Source organism: Littorina saxatilis, linkage group LG6 (genome assembly GCF_037325665.1).
Source record: "Littorina saxatilis isolate snail1 linkage group LG6, US_GU_Lsax_2.0, whole genome shotgun sequence".
Taxonomy (NCBI): domain Eukaryota; kingdom Metazoa; phylum Mollusca; class Gastropoda; order Littorinimorpha; family Littorinidae; genus Littorina; species Littorina saxatilis.
In genome coordinates this window covers 42,945,089-42,962,750 of record NC_090250.1, presented here as the reverse complement: position 1 = coordinate 42,962,750, position 17,662 = coordinate 42,945,089, and the positions used below count along the sequence as shown (strand labels likewise).

At 41.7% G+C, this 17,662-nt stretch overlaps 1 protein-coding gene across 1 annotated transcript in view; it reads left to right on the top strand.

Annotated features, from left to right (window-relative positions):
- The first annotated feature begins 1,109 nt into the window (after positions 1-1,109).
- Positions 1,110-17,662, top strand: part of LOC138969263 (leucine-rich repeat-containing protein 71-like) — a 29,231-nt gene continuing 12,678 nt past the window's right edge. The window contains exons 1-3 of the mRNA XM_070342007.1: positions 1,110-1,234; positions 2,595-2,661; positions 10,479-10,595. Of these exons, the coding sequence (XP_070198108.1) occupies positions 2,608-2,661; positions 10,479-10,595 (171 nt within the window). The 5' untranslated portion in view covers positions 1,110-1,234; positions 2,595-2,607. The remainder of the gene's footprint in view (positions 1,235-2,594; positions 2,662-10,478; positions 10,596-17,662) is intronic.

Sequence of the window (17,662 nt, the reverse complement as noted above, 5' to 3'; positions counted from 1 at the left end):
TTATTGGAACGTCTAAGTTTAATTATTGACAAAACAAAACGTTGCAACAAAACAAAACGTTGCAACAAAACAAAACAAGTCGTGTGAGGCGAAATTACTACATTAAGTCAAGCTGTCGAACTCACAGAATGAAACTAACCACACTGCATGTTTTTCACCAAGACCGTATAGCATCGTCAGTCCCCCGCTCGTGAAAAAAGCAGAAAAATTGACAAGCCAGTATAGGGCCGTAGTGGTTGCGCTGAGCAGGATAGCACGTTTTTTTCTGTATCTGTATTCTTTTTAACTTTCTGAGCTTGTTTTTAATCCAAACATAACATATCTATGTTTTTGGAATCAGAAACCGACAAGGAATAAGATGGAATTGTTTTTAAATCGCTTTTGGAAATTTAATTTTAATCATAATTTTCATATTTTTAATTTTCAGAGCTTGTTCTTAATCCGAATATAACATACTTATATGTTTTTGGAATCAGAAAACAAACAAAAATAAGATGAAATAATTTTTTTGGGATTGTTTTATAACAAAATAATTGTAATTACAATTTTCAGATTTTGTATGACCAAACTCATTATTAATTTTTGAGCCTCCAAGCTGAAATGCAAAATCAAAGTCCGACTTTTGTCGAAGTTTGCTTGACCAAAATGTCAATCCATTTGTTCGAAAAATGAGGGCGTGACAGTGCGGCCTAAACTTTTACAAAAAGCCGGATATGACGTCATCAAAGACATTTATCGAGAAAAAAAATGAAAAAACGGTCTGGGGATATCATATTCAGAAACTCTCATGTAAAGTTTCAGGAAGATCGGTCAAGTAGTTTTCTCTGAATCGCTCTACACATAGACACACACACATACACACACACACACACACACACACACACACACACACACACACACACACACACACACACACACACACACACACACAGGTCTACACCACCCTCGTTTCGCTTCCCCATGGCAATGCCATTGGTGTTCCCCAAACAAATGGACAAGCCGAGACTCATAATGGCGGCTTCCAAGCGCACTGTCCCAAACCCTACTGTAAGTCGTGAATAGTTTATTTTGGAACAGATAATAATGACGTCATGTGTTAGATAGACACATGAAAAACATCACGCACGGATCTCGTTCCAAAGCTGCTAGCAGAGTAACCTACACAGCTGGTGTAGGTTATTTTCTTCTTTTTTTGCAGGTGCAGAGAACATATTCAGACTTTCCGTGGGCCGACGTGAGTACAACATCTGTTCATCCGGGATCTCTTTGGCGTTTAAGTTCAAGAATAGTGTCCCAAATGTATTGTTCTTCGTCAGCAGTCTGCCGGGTGTTGTTTATCACATGATGAACTCAACACGAACTAATCAGGACAAATGACACGTAGCACAAATGACACGTAGCGCTAGCGATACGCACCCAACTCTGGACCCCGTTTAGACATGGCACATGCGATCTATTTCGTAATGAAAAATGGAAGCTTTGACATGTAAATTCGCTTCATCACAAAATCCTTTGTTTCTCATTCCATGAACGCAACTATTCAGAATCGGTTTTGGGGGTAAAATGTATTATTGTGTTTCACCACACATTTGCTACACTTGCAAGAAACTGACACACATTAGTCTATCACTAGGGGGGGTGTGGACGTGAACCCAGTACAACACCACCATCCCCCCACCCCCCCCCCCCCCCTCGTCCACCCCTGCTTCATGCCATACCTCTTTAATTTGGCGGGGGAGGCACTCACTTTGGAATTCATCTTGTCAAAAGCCCGGTGTCACGAACTGAAAACTGCCTGAACAATCCCTCTCAATGCGGTCAATGCGCATGCGCTAACATGGGGAGATTAATCAGGTCGTGAAAAACCTAACCCTAACCCTAACGCATGGTTCGTTCGGTTAAAGGGTCAACTTTTTTAAGTCCAAGATTGGCGCATGCGCATTGACCGCATTGAGAGGGATTGTTCAGCAGTGACGTTTTCAGTTCGTGACACCTGTCGGCTGATGTCCTACCATTAGTCGCTGGAAGATACAAAATAAAGTTTATGGAATGTATCGATGGGGTGTGGCCCATTTTTTTACAAAAGAATCGCCACCATGTTGCCTCAGTTAACACACTGCCACGGTTCTCTCCATCCGCAGAGTTTGGTACCTGCATGGCCAAAGCGTGAATGAATTTGTGACACTGTTCTTGACTTTTATCTCTTTGGTATACCATGTTTTCGAAACATTCAGCGTGATATCGTTCCAAAATGTATTATGTACAGCATATACTTACTTATATCATAACAATAAAGACATGAAAAGAAATTCACGGCAAACAAAAGTGAGATATTGAAAGAGAGAGAGAGAGACACACACACAGAGAGACAGAGAGACAGACAGACAGACAAACAGACAGACAGATAGGCAGACAGACAGACAGACAGACGGGCAGACAGACAGACAGACAGACGGGCAGACAGACAGACAGAGACAGAGACAGGAGAGTGAGTTTGTACATGCGTGCAATTGATAGATCGATTAGATTATGTCTGTCTCTGCACACACGAGTACACGTGCGAGTGTGTGTGTGTGTGTGTGTGTGTGTTGCAGGCGAAGCACGAAAATGGCGAAATTAAGATGGCGTCAAAGCATCGCACCTCCGTTTCAGAATTTGCTGGTATGTGTATAGTTAATGTTTTGATCATAAATCTCCCATATCAAATTACATCATAATTATTATATTATGTCAGATCATGGCAATCATACATAAATTAGTATATCTTATCTTATCTTATGGTATCTTATGTTATCTTATCTTATCTTATGTCATCTTGTCTCATCATGTATCACATCATATACCATATCATAGTTATCATATCATATATCAGATATTATTACCATTTTAGTGCACCATAAAGCCATTTGACCAATCAAAACTGAGTCTAGGTGACCCGCTATATGTTGGAGCAGTCAGGCCGGGACCCGTTTTTATCTATCACGCTTAAAAACCAACAAGACAAATTGAAATTTTGAATTAAAAATATCAGCGTGACTTCTTCTTAGGAATGACACTTTAAATGTTTTTAATTAAAGACTACACTTTATCACCTAAAAATACCGAAAAGCCAGTTTTGTCAAGAACAAGTACGCACGAATAAAATCCTGCTATCCATGTCAACGTTCGGTGGGTTATACAAGTATAGAATCACGTCAACTCCGAGAATGCATCCCACGGGATCGGAGTATGACTGAATGACGGGGGAAAGCATCCATACACGTTAAAAACCAAGTCGCGTCTACGAGTGTACGCATAGCCGTGGGAGTTGCAGGCCATGAACGCAATGAAGAAGAAGATATCACATACTTTCGCAATTTACACGACTTTTTTTTTTATTATTCATAACGAGTTGTCTTACAAAATAACAAAACAAAACAAAAAACAGTAAAAATTAAAATAAAAAAATTTAAATTTAAAATAGTAAAAAAATATAAAATACAAATAAAATAAAATAAAAAGTAGGGCCTGTGGTAGGTAACAAATCGCTGGTTTCCATTGATGCGGGAAGATGATTACAAATGGAAAATCAAAAGCAAACCCAATGTAAACGCTCGGAGTTTCTTCGCCTCTTTAACTCTTCGCGTTTCTCAGCACAACGAAAGTACGCACTGTTCAGCTTGTTTGATTCCGGTGTAACAGGCCATTTTGACATATAGTCAGTTTTGACCGGGAGGTCATTCTGGGCTAGCTGATTTTGACCGGGAGGTCATTCTGGGCTAGCCAATTTTGACCCCCCCCCCCCCCCCCCCAGTCAGTTTTAACCCCCCCTTCAAACTTTAAGAATAAGTACGTTAGGACCATTTAAAAGGAAATATATGTATGTGTGCACAAAATCTGTTGGAAAAATGATCTAAAAAATATAAATAAAAATAAAAATTTCTAAAAAAAAAAAAAAAAAAAGTGTTGACGCTTCCTTTAAAACTTTAAAAATAAGTACACTAGGACCGCATAAATGAATGCATCTATGCATCTCCACAAGTTTGGGGGGGGGGTCATTCTGGGCTAGAATGACCTCCCGGTCAAAATCAGCTAGCCCAGAATGACCCCCCGGTCAAAACTGACTGGGCCAGTCAGTTTTGATCCCCCCTTCAAACTTCAAGAATAAGTACTTTAAGACCTTTTAAACCGAAATGAATGTAAATGTGGACAATATTTGTTAGAAAAATGATATTACAACAAATAAAACAAAAACCCTTAAAGCCATATGTACTCGATGACTATACACGCTAATTGCTTTACCAACAGCTGGAGACATGCTAAATTAAGTTCCCTGCAAAATATTGTGGTCTAGGACCCCTTAAATGTTGAGATATTTGAATTTTCATTTTGATCTGGATCGTCCTATTTATAGATTTGGCAACACATGTAACGTTGATGCAAGGGAGAGAACTCCGCGGCTTTGTTGACATCCTCACTTTTTCAGAGGCTAGAACAAGCTGTAATGCATGTATTATGGTCCGCGCATGGTGACATATCGTCATTATATGGTCTTATGGTGCGTTTGACATCGATTGTGGGCAAACTACACTTTGTAAACACGGGAGTGCGTTAAGTATGCCTTTAACTCTAAAAAAAAAAAATAAAAAAAAAAGTTTCGACGCTTCCCTTCAAACTTCAAGAATAAGTACACTAGGACCTCTTAAAACAAAACATACGCATGTATGTATGCATCTATGCATCTCCCCAGGTTTGGGAGGGGGGGTCAAAATCAGCTAGCCCAGAATGACCCCCCGGTCAAAACTGACTAGGCCAGTCAGTTTTGACCTCCCCTTCAACCTTTAAGAATAAGTACTTTAGGACCTTTCAAACCGAAATATATGTATATGAGCACAGTATTTGTTGGAAAAATGACTTTTTAAAAAAACCAACAACAAAAATCAAACAAAACGTACTTTTTTCAAAACAAAACAAACAAAAAAAAGTTTCGACGCTTACCTTCAAACTTTAAGAATAAATACACTAGGACCTTTTAAAACGAAATGTACACATATAGGTATGCATCTATGCATCCCCACAAGTTTTTTTGGGGGGGCAGTCATTCTGGGCTAGCCCAGAATGACCTCCCGGTCAAAATCAGCTAGCCCAGAATGACCCCCCGGTCAAAACTGACTAGGCCAGTCAGTTTTGACCTCCCCTTCAAACTTCAAGAATAAGTACATTAGGACCTTTTAAAACGAAATATATGTATATGTGCACAATATTTGTTGCAAAAATGATCTAAGCAAATTTTTAAAAAATTAAAAAGATTTAAATTGGTTTTTTTTACACCTCCTTTGAAACTTCAAAAATAAGTACACTAGGACCTTTTAAAACGAAATGTACAAATAAATAAATGCATCTATGCATCTCCACAAGCCCAGAATGACCCCTCGGTCAAAATCAGCTAGCCCAGAATGACCCCCCCCCCCCCCCCGGTCAAAACTGACTAGGCCAGTCAGTTTTGACCCCCCCTTCAAACTTCAAGAATAAGTACTTTAAGACATTTTAAACCGAAATGAATGTAAATGTGGACAATATTTGTTAGAAAAATGATATTACAACAAACAAAACAAAAACCCTTAACTCTAAAAAAAAATAAAAAAATAAAAGTTTCGACGCTTCCCTTCAAACTTCAAGAATAAGTACACTAGGACCTCTTAAAACAAAACATACGCATGCATGTATGCATCTATGCATCTCCCCAGGTTTTGGGGTGGGGGGTCAAAATCAGCTAGCCCAGAATGACCCCCCCGGTCAAAACTGACTAGGCCAGTCAGTTTTGACCTCCCCTTCAACCTTTAAGAATAAGTACTTTAGGACCCTTTAAAACGAAATATATGTATATGAGCACAGTATTTGTTGGAAAAATGACTTTTTAAAAAATCAACAACAAAAATCGAACAAAACGTAGGCCCTACTTTTTTCCAAAAAAAACAACAACAAAAAAGTTTCGACGCTTACCTTCAAACTTTAAGAATAAATACACTAGGACCTTTTAAAACGAAATGTACACATATAGGTATGCATCTATGCATCCCCACACGTTTTTTGGGGGGGCAGTCATTCTGGGCTAGCCCAGAATGACCTCCCGGTCAAAATCAGCTAGCCCAGAATGACCCCCCGGTCAAAACTGACTAGGCCAGTCAGTTTTGACCTCCCCTTCAAACTTCAAGAATATGTATTTTAGGACCTTTCAAAATGAAATTATATATATGTGCACAGTATTTGTTGGAAAAAAATTTTTTTTTTAAATCGAAAAAAAACCAAATCGATAAATACTTACTTTAAAAAAATTTAAAAAATAAAAAAGTTTCGAAGCTTTCCTTTAAACTTCAAGAATATGTACACTAGGACCTTTTAAAACGAAATGTACGTAGAGGTTACATGCCGAGTCTCAGTGATTATCAAAAATAATGGTCGAAGTTAGCGGATCATGAAAAATGCGAGTTTTTGTGCGAAAGTTTGATCGAATCATATTCACCCAACCAGTGTACCTGCGCAGGCGATCGATTAATGCGCGGTTGTATATTTCCGTGCAAATCATTCAATTTTGTTAACACTTCTTGTCAGTTTCCATGTTTTGAACTAAAATCAAGTACACAGTTATGTTGTCATTCTGCTGTGGCGGTAAAGGCAGATAGTGTGTGTTCTGTTCATGTTTTGGTATCGCTCAGGAAATGTTCTTTCCTCGAATGTGACTAGCAGACGAAGTTTTACACCCGTGTTCCAACGTTAAAAACCGTATGAAGTTTAGTTTTCTGGGGCAAAATAGTGTATGAAACCGCTGCATGTTCTTTAAGTTGATTAAATGTTTGCAATTGATTGCGTGTGATCTGTTTATAAAATGAAATATTGTTGAAAACTGACCGTCGGATTGCAGTCTTGTCGATACAGCCGATGATGATGATGTCATTTGTATGGAGTCGACGCACGTGCGAGGATATGTATGTGTGGGGGGGGGGGGGGGGGGGGGGCGCGGGAGATGGAAGCTTGCTGTATGTTATGTAATGTATATATTGTGTGTGATACGTGGAAATGTGATACTATTTATTTGCATGTATGATACAGGTACAAATGTGATAATTGTAGGCTTATACTAGTGATTACTGTGTGTGATACATGAAATGTGATATGAATGCTGTTTTTATATGTTATACTCTTACTTTCTCCCAAGCGCAAGACAAATTCTTCTTTGAAAATTGAAGCCAATAAAATTTGAGTTGAGTTGAGTTGAGTTGAAATCTGGAAGGGGAACTACTCGTGTCGCTAGACAAAGTATGAGAGTTACTTTTCCTTGGAATCTTGCTAGCGATAAACGATTGTGCACGGCAGATCTGAATTCAGAAAACAACCAAACTCATGGATTTTATATTGAGATTCATGTGTTCAAGCCTGTAGTTGCTGGTTTAAATGCGGTATGGTTGTATTATTTGCTCCAGAAATGTATATTTTGTACATTAGAGTGTTCTGAACTTTTGAGTCGCAAAAAGTAGATCCACAATGTGTACAGTCTCTACCCATGAGCTATCGAGGATTCAGGCCCGTTGTTGGGTAAGTGATTTTGGTTGTTGGGTAAGTTACCGAAAAATAACTAGCCCTACAAGTTTACAGAGAGAAAGAAGTAGAGGGTGGGATAAAAATAAATAAATGCATCTATGCATCTCCACAAGTTTTGGGGGGAGTGGGTCATTCTGGGCTAGCCCAGAATGACCTCCCGGTCAAAATCAGCTAGCCCAGAATGACCCCCCCCCCCCCCCCCCCCCCGTTCAAAACTGACTTGGCCAGTACTTCAAGACCTTTTAAAACGAAATATATGTATATGATGTGCACAATATTTGTTGCAAAAATGATCTAAACAAATTAAAAATATGTAAAAAAAAAAAAAAAAAAAAAAAAAAACCATTGGACACCTCCTTTGACACTTCAAAAATAAGTACACTAGGACCTTTTAAAACGAAATGTACAAATAAATAAATGCATCTATGCATCTCCACCAGTTTAGGGGGGGGGGTCATTCTGGGCTAGCCCAGAATGACCTCCCGGTCAAAATCAGCTAGCACAGAATGACCCCCCGGTCAAAACTGACTAGGCCAGTCAGTTTTGACCTCCCCTTCAAACTTCAAGAATAAGTACGTTAGGACCTTTTAAAACGAAATATATGTATATGTGCACAATATTTGTTGCAAAAATGATCTAAACAAATTTTAAAAAAATAAAAAAATTAAAAAAAAATTAAAATTTGTTGACACCTCCTTTGACACTTCAAAAATAAGTACACTAGGACCTTTTTAAACGAAATGTACAAATAAATAAATGCATCTATGCATCTCCACAAGTTTAGGGGGGGGGTCATTCTGGGCTAGCCCAGATTAACCTCCCGGTCAAAATCAGCTAGCCCAGAATGACCCCCCCCCCTAAACTTCTGGAGATGCATAGATGCATTTATTTATTTGTACATTTGCTTTTAAAAGGTCCTAGTGTACTTATTTTTGAAGTTTCAAATGGAGGTGTCAAAATTGTTTTAAATTTTTTTTTAATTTGATTAGATCATGTTTGCAACAAATATTGTGCACATGTACATATATTTCGTTTTAAAAGGCCCTAAGGTACTAAGGGGAGGTCAAAACTGACTGGCCTAGTCAGTTTTGAACGGGGGGGGGGGGGGGGTCATTCTGGGCTAGCTGATTTTGACCGGGAGGTCATTCTGGGCTAGCCCAGAATGACCCCCCCCCCTAAACTTGTGGAGATGCATAGATGCTCTTATTTATTTGTACAGTTCGTTTTAAAAGGTCCTAGTGTACTTATTTTTGAAGTTTCAAATGGAGGTGTCAAAAAAAAAATTATTTTAATTTTTTTAATTTTTTTAAAATTTGTTTAGATCATTTTTGCAAGAAATATTGTGCACATATACATATATTTCGTTTTAAAAGGTCCTAACGTACTTATTCTAGAAGTTTGAAGGGGAGGTCAAAACTGACTGGCCTAGTCAGTTTTGAAGGGGGGTCATTCTGGGCTAGCTGATTTTGACCCCCCCACCCCCCTAACCTGGGGAGATGCATAGATGCATACATACATGCGTATGTTTTGTTTTGAGAGGTCCTAGTGTACTTATTCTTAAAGTTCGAAGGGAAGTGTAAAAACTTTTTTTTAATTTTATTTATTTATTTATTTATTTTTCTTTTCTTGTAATATTCTTTTTCTAACAAATATTGTCCACATTTACATTTATTTCGGTTTAGAAAGTTAAAGTACTTATTCTTGAAGTTTGAAGGGGGGGTCAAAACTGACTGGTCTGGTCAGTTTTGACCGGGGGGTCATTCTGGGCTAGCTGATTTTGACGGGAGGTCCATCCCCTCAAACTTTAGATATATGTAGTTATATACATATATGCATAAATATTGTTTCTAAAGGTCTTAATGTATTCATTCTTGAAGTTTGCAGGGGGGGGTCAAAATTGACTAGGGGGGTCAAAATTGACTAGGGGGGGTCAAAACTGACTAGCCCAGAATGACCTCCCGGTCAAAATAGGCTAAGCCCAGAATGACCTAGCCCAGAACGACCTCCCGGTCAAACTGGGCTACTTCAAAATAGGCTGCTACACCGGCCTCGGTCAATAAAGATGAAACAGAACATATGCTCCCCTCGAACCTTGAAAAAAGCTGTTCTTCTCTGTCAACAACCCACCAAACTTCTTACAATAATTATCATATCACATAGAATCATATATTACCCAATATTGACGGACTGTGTGATGATATCTGCTGCTATGGTCTGTTGAGACAGTGATATCAAAATCGAGACCGGACGTCGAGATTTTGATATCACTGTCGAAACAGACCAATAGCAGAAGATATCATCACACAGTCCGTCAATGCTAGCTATATTACTATTTCTCTGGACATTTTGTATTCACTGTACAGAAATTACAAAAGCATTTGTTTCTATTTTGGCTGTTCCATATCCCTACCTCTGATTATTATTTCTTTTTGTTCACTCTTTTCTGGTCCTTTCCAGTGTTTCCAATGTCTTTTCTTTCAAAAAGTAATTAGTCACTTTGCTCAACTAAATTCTGGGATAATTACATTTTCATATATATTTTTTCGTTTTTAAATTGATAGATGTCTTTGTTTTTGAAGTGGGGAAGCAATAAAGAGGTCGTCGATATCAAAACTGATATCGACGGAAATATCGTCGATATCACTTTTGCAATGAGCTCAGTTTTGCCCCATGGAAATATACATAACATATGAAATAGCAATATCACATCATATCATATTATCATATCATATTAGAATGTACTTAATTATACGGTTCTGAGATTGACTTTGTGGTGTATTGGACCAGACATAATCGTTGCAAGTTTGATGAGAAGTTTTGTTTATTCATGAAGGAGTTATTTGAAAGTTTATTTCGATGAGCGAACATCGTGTTTAATGCTGTCAATTACTACAATGCAGAAACATGAGAAGACGAAGTCTGGGAAATTGGGGACGAAATTGTTAAAATTCGACCCGCAGGATGGGGAGGAAGAACCTGAAGAACCTTTTGACTTTGGCACCATGGGAAATTTCGAGGTAAATATACAATATATATAGATAATTGCTTCAAATTATCCGTTGGTTCCTTTATGATTCAGTGCCCGAGAACCCCCCCCCCCCCCCCCCCCCCCATCCCTCCCATCCCCCTTTTTTTTGTAAACTCCACTGAGTAATCAGAAGAGTCTTAGGAATGAGCAGCGTTAGGCCGCCCGGACGGCCATCCGAAGACAAATAACTAAACGTTGGGGTTATCTCAGATGTTTTTTGAAGCAAGAGTTTCGAAACGTTGCACACTTGGTTTACCCTCGTCAGATGTTGGGGTCACAGCGGGGTCATGTTCGGTTCCTGAAAACTTAACATTGATGATTTCTCTAATGTTTTTGAAGCTAAAGCCTACCCATTTCACACACTTGTTGGTATTGATGATCTCCAGACATGACACAAAGTTTGCTTGTTTTGGTCAATTGTCAAGGTCACAACATGAAAATGTTTGCCGGAGAAGATCAATCACTGCTAAAAATATCCACTGAGCTAACAAGTACATCCCCGTGTCACTCTTCATCCCCGTGTCACTCTTCATCCCCGTGTCACTCTTCATCCCCGTGTCACTCTTCATCCCAGTGTCACTCTTCATCCCCGTGTCACTCTTCATCCCAGTGTCACTCTTCATCCCAGTGTCACTCTTCATCCCAGTGTCACTCTTCATCCCAGTGTCACTCTTCATCCCAGTGTCACTCTTCATCCCCGTGTCACTCTTCATCCCCGTGTCACTCTTCATCCCAGTGTCACTCTTCATCCCAGTGTCACTCTTCATCCCAGTGTCACTCTTCATCCCCGTGTCACTCTTCATCCCCGTGTCACTCTTCATCCCAGTGTCACTCTTCATCCCAGTGTCACTCTTCATCCCAGTGTCACTCTTCATCCCAGTGTAACTCTTCATCCCAGTGTCACTCTTCATCCCCGTGTCACTCTTCATCCCAGTGTCACTCTTCATCCCAGTGTCACTCTTCATCCCCGTGTCACTCTTCATCCCAGTGTCACTCTTCATCCCCGTGTCACTCTTCATCCCAGTGTCACTCTTCATCCCCGTGTCACTCTTCATCCCAGTGTCACTCTTCATCCCCGTGTCACTCTTCATCCCCGTGTCACTCTTCATCCCCGTGTCACTCTTCATCCCCGTGTCACTCTTCATCCCAGTGTCACTCTTCATCCCCGTGTCACTCTTCATCCCAGTGCCACTCTTCATCCCAGTGTCACTCTTCATCCCAGTGTCACTCTTCATCCCAGTGTCACTCTTCATCCCCGTGTCACTCTTTATCCCAGTGTCACTCTTCATCCCAGTGTCACTCTTCATCTCCGTGTCACCCTTCATCCCAGTGTCACTCTTCATCCCAGTGTCACTCTTCATCCCCGTGTCACTCTTCATCCCAGTGTCACTCTTCATCCCAGTGTCACTCTTCATCCCAGTGTCACTCTTCATCCCCGTGTCACTCTTCATCCCAGTGTCACTCTTCATCCCCGTGTCACTCTTCATCCCAGTGTCACTCTTCATCCCAGTGTCACTCTTAATCCCAGTGTCACTCTTATCCCAGTGTCACTCTTTATCCCCGTGTCACTCTTCATCCCCGTGTCACTCTTCATCCCCGTGTCACTCTTCATCCCAGTGTCACCCTTCATCCCCGTGTCACTCTTCATCCCAGTGTCACTCTTCATCCCAGTGTCACTCTTCATCCCAGTGTCACTCTTCATCCCCGTGTCACTCTTCATCCCAGTGTCACTCTTCATCCCCGTGTCACTCTTCATCCCAGTGTCACTCTTCATCCCAGTGTCACTCTTCATCCCAGTGTCACTCTTCATCCTCGTGTCACTCTTCATCCCAGTGTCACTCTTCATCCCAGTGTCACTCTTCATCCCCGTGTCACTCTTCATCCCCGTGTCACACTTTATCCCCGTGTCACTCTTCATCCCCGTGTCACTCTTCATCCCAGTGTCACTCTTCATCCTAGTGTCACTCTTCATCCCAGTGTCACTCTTAATCCCAGTGTCACTCTTCATCCCCGTGTCACTCTTCATCCCAGAGTCACTCTTTATCCCCGTGTCACTCTTCATCCCTGTGTCACTCTTCATCCCAGTGTCACTCTTCATCCCCGTGTCACTCTTCATCCCCGTGTCACTCTTTATCCCAGTGTCACTCTTCATCCCAGTGTCACTCTTCATCCCCGTGTCACTCTTCATCCCAGTGTCACTCTTCATCCCAGTGTCACTCTTCATCCCCGTGTCACTCTTCATCCCAGTGTCACTCTTCATCCCAGTGTCACTCTTCATCCCCGTGTCACTCTTCATCCCAGTGTCACTCTTCATCCCAGTGTCACTCTTCATCCCAGTGTCACTCTTCATCCCCGTGTCACTCTTCATCCCCGTGTCACTCTTCATCCCCGTGTCACTCTTCATCCCAGTGTCACTCTTAATCCCCGTGTCACTCTTCATCCCAGTGTCACTCTTCATCCCCGTGTCACTCTTCATCCCCGTGTCACTCTTCATCCCAGTGTCACTCTTCATCCCAGTGTCACTCTTCATCCCAGTGTCACTCTTCATCCCCGTGTCACTCTTCATCCCAGTGTCACTCTTAATCCCCGTGTCACTCTTCATCCCAGTGTCACTCTTCATCCTAGTGTCACTCTTCATCCCCGTGTCACTCTTCATCCCAGTGTCACTCTTCATCCCCAGTGTCACTCTTCATCCCAGTGTCACTCTTCATCCCCGTGTCACTCTTCATCCCAGTGTCACTCTTCATCCCCGTGTCACTCTTCATCCCAGTGTCACTCTTCATCCCCGTGTCACTCTTCATCCCCGTGTCACTCTTTATCCCCGTGTCACTCTTCATCCCCGTGTCACTCTTCATCCCAGTGTCACTCTTCATCCTAGTGTCACTCTTTATCCCAGTGTCACTCTTCATCCCCGTGTCACTCTTCATCCCAGTGTCACTCTTCATCCCAGTGTAACCATCTTTGCCCTCGTCGTCTCTGTTGTTCATTTCTTTATTACGTTCCATCTGTCGTTCTGATTGCTTCTCATGTCGCAGATATTCCTCCAATGTTGACTGCCTTCTGGTCTTTAAAATATACAAATCGAAGGCGTCTCGAAATTGATGAAATTTCTTCATCGGTGCAGAATTACAATTTGTATTGAGAAGGTGTAGATGTAGTTTGCGGACACAGTCTATGGCTTGCTGTCTACTGACTTCCTGTGGATCTCCACAGTCATCATCATCATCAGACTCTCCATCCAGTGCTGTGGCACTTGTGCATGTCGACGGTGGACCAGAGCAGTGTTCAACGGGGGCCTGTGTACACACATGGTCGTCAACGGTGACGTATTCATCATAAGGGATGTTGTACTCTTTGAATAGTCGAATGAGCAAAGGCTCGGATGATAGATCTGCGTCTTCTTGGGAGGCTGTATCTGTGTCTTCTTGGGAGGCTGTATCTGCGTCTTCTTGGGAGACTGTATCTGCGTCTTCTTGGGAGGCTGCATCTGCGGTGGCAACAGGCTTTGGAAATCCAGCAGCTCGGAAACTGTTTGTATTGTTTGCTGTGTCACCTTATCTCATGCCAACTTGATCATTAGGACAGCGTCAAGTAGGGTAAGTTGAAAATCCCTCCTTGGCTTTTCTTCGTCCATGTGCTGAAGAAGCTTCACGACGCATTCCTTCCTGTAGTGAACCTTGAGATTTTTGATAATCTCTGTCATCTCTTGGTCACAAGGTTGTAGAACAGCAGTAGCATTTGGTGGCAGGTGCAGTAGTCTTGTGGCTTTCAGATCAGTGACCTTTGAATGGGCTGTGCTGTTATCCAAAACTAAGAGAACACTGCGCCCCTGAAGTTCCATCTTTCGGTCAAACCACCGGACCCATTCGGTGAATTTCGCAGCAGTCATCCATGCTTTTGAATTGGCTGAATACGATACTGGCAGAGAGGAAACACCTTTGAAACAACGTGGTCGCATGAACTTTCCGATGCATTGAATTGGGAACTTTTCGCTGCCGTCCATATTATCGCACAACAAAATTGTCACCCTCTCTTTACTTTTTTTGCCCCCATAACATTTATCTTTTTTGAATGCAAATGTCTTATCTGGTAATAGTCGCCAAAACGGCCCTGATTCATCTGCGTTGAAGACATCACATGGCGAGTACTGTGCGAGTGTAGGCGTCAAAACATCTGTCAGCCAGGAGTCGGTGATCTTCTCATCCACAGCGGCTCTCTCACCGCTCATTCTTTGAAATGAGATGTTGTGCCTTTTCTTGAATCGATGAAACCATCCGTCGCTGCACTTCCAGTCAAAGATTGAATGTTGATGAGCAATGGCTTCTGCGACCTTTGCCGAGAAAACCACCTCAGCAGATCGTCTTCCACGGCACTGAATTTCGATGTCCTTACTCGACATTGTTGAACGTTGAAAGTGCAACAGAAGAATTGTTCTCTTATCTTATCTTTTTCTTTGATTATCGAACTGAGCGTATTTGGAGGAACGTCAAAATCAGCGGCAATAACTTTCCTTAGTTTGCCAGGCTTTGTTTCCACTTCCTCGATCATCTGCATTTTCCTCTTCAGGCTTAATTTCCCCTGGCGCCTTTTCCCGTGCTGATCCTGCTGCATCCTCAAACCTGCAAGAATGTCCACAACCTTAACAAATTTCAAAATGGGGGCGGAAGTGTTGTTTTTTTTTATAAGACATTGTGTAGAGAATGAAATAAGAAATTAAGATAGTGCAATTCAGGGCCGGACCTGACAAAAGTTAGTCAAGTTAGGGGCGGGGGGGTTACGAAATGAAACTTGAAGGCGCGAAAGGCCTGAAAATTGAGGGCGCGAAGCGCCCGAACATGCTGAGGAGGTCCGGGGGCGAAATGCATGTTTCAGACACAGAGCAACAAGTCTTGGTAGGCCTACTACAGATCGTGGTTAGAGGGTCACCATGGGGGGGTCTGTGCACGTTGAGGCCAAAAGTGCCATGCACGGTGATCCACGGTGCACGTTACGAAAAAGCTCCATGCACGGTGCACGGCGGACCTCTGTGCACGGTGCACGCTACGAGAATTTCCCCATTCCCATGCACGTTACGTCCAAAAAGCCCATTCCCGGTGCACGTGGTAAAGCATCGCCCCCCTCTGGTTAGCCTAGGTAATAACATTGATTCACAGTTCGACCCAAGTTTTACGACTACACCGCCACGAAACATTTCACAAAGCACATGCTTATGTTAATCAAGAATTTCAAGTTATACACATTTAAACAATGTATTAAAAAAGCACAGATAATCATTATAATTACAAACCTTTGACTGTCTCAGCTGCACAACCAGGAAAATAAGCAGACGCGACGTGACGAACTGGCAATTTGATTGGTTTAGCGACTTTTTTGGCGGGAACTATTTGTGACCCTCCACCACGGAATGAGTCGCATGTCACCTTTGCAAGATTTTCATATTTTTACATTTCCCTAAAGAGTTTTTTATGCTCAATCCAGTGGTGAAAATCGTTTTAAAAAAGAGTGAAAACTGTTTGAGTTATAAGCCTGTGACTAAGGTGACCCTTAAGTCTAGCGCAGAACCACGCGAGGTGACGCGGCGACTCATTTCGTTGTGGAGGGTCACATTTTCCATGTTTTGTTTGCGACATAATCTTATGACGTTTACATTTGTGCGTCACTTCTCGATTGTCGTCATATGGAGATAAAAACAAGTCGCGTAAGGCGAAATTACTACATTTAGTCAAGCTGTGGAACTCACAGAATGAAACTGAACGTAGTCCGCCGCTAGTGCAAAAGGCAGTGAAAGTGACGTGCCTGTTTGGCGCGGCAGCGGTTGCGCTGTGCTTCATAGCACGCTTTAGAGGGCTGTCACACATGCGACTGAGTCGCGTGATTTACCCTGTCACACAGCCGACTCAGTCGTAGAAAACAGCTACGACAAGTCTGCGACTCAGTCTCATGCGATTCCCTCGTAGCTTTGAGGTTTAGAACATGTTCTATTCCTGCGATCCAGTCGTCGGTCAATCGCAGGGGCAGAGCCAACAGAGCCAATCAGAACGCGTTGCTGCGGCCTTGACGCCGTGACGTAAAATAATGGCGGACAGTGGCGTACAGCGTCTCTTCGTCGATTCAAAACTTTTTGGAAGAACAGTTTTTTACTCAGATATAAAGGAGACGTTTTAGGCGTGTGCAGCGGTCGGAAAACATTAATTGCAGCTGTCTGGGAACTTTATTTCTTGCAAAGGCGTAATGCTGAAAGGAATTTTTCAGAAAGGTATCTAGAGCGACGTTCGAACATTTAGCGTCTGCTCTCGCAAAGCGCGTTTGCCGTGACACGGCACTTCCGCCCCGCTCGCGTGGAGTTATCGTTCGTCAATCGTTCGTCTATCGTTTATAGTGTGACGGGTCATGGCCTACGATGTGATGTGCGATCGGCCAAAGACGGAATCGCGACGACTGAATCGCAACGACTGAGTCGCCTGTATGACAGCCCTCTTACTGTACCTCTCTTCGTTTTAACTTTCTGAGCGTGTTTTTAATCCAAACATATCATATCTATATGTTTTTGGAATCAGGAACCGACAAGGAATAAGATGAACGTAAATTTGGATCGTTTTATATAAAAAAAAGTTTTTGAAACGATTTCGGAAATTTAATTTTAATCATAATTTTTATATTTTTTAATTTTCAGAGCTTGTTTTTAATCCAAATATAACATATTTATATGTTTTTGGAATCAAAAAATGATGAAGAATAAGATGAACGTAAATTTGGATCGTTTTTACAATTTTCAGATTTTTAATGACCAAAGTCATCAATTAATTTTTAAGCCACCAAACTGAAATGCAATACCGAAGTCCGGCCTTCGTCAAACATTGCTTGGCCAAAATTTCAATCAATTTGATTGAAAAATGAGGGTGTGACAGTGCCGCCTCAACTTTTACAAAAAGCCGAATATGACGTCATCAAAGACATTTATCGAAAAAAAGAAAAAAACATCTGGGGAGATCATTCCCAGGAACTCTCATGTCAAATTTCATAAAGATCGGTCCAGTAGTTTAGTCTGAATCGCTC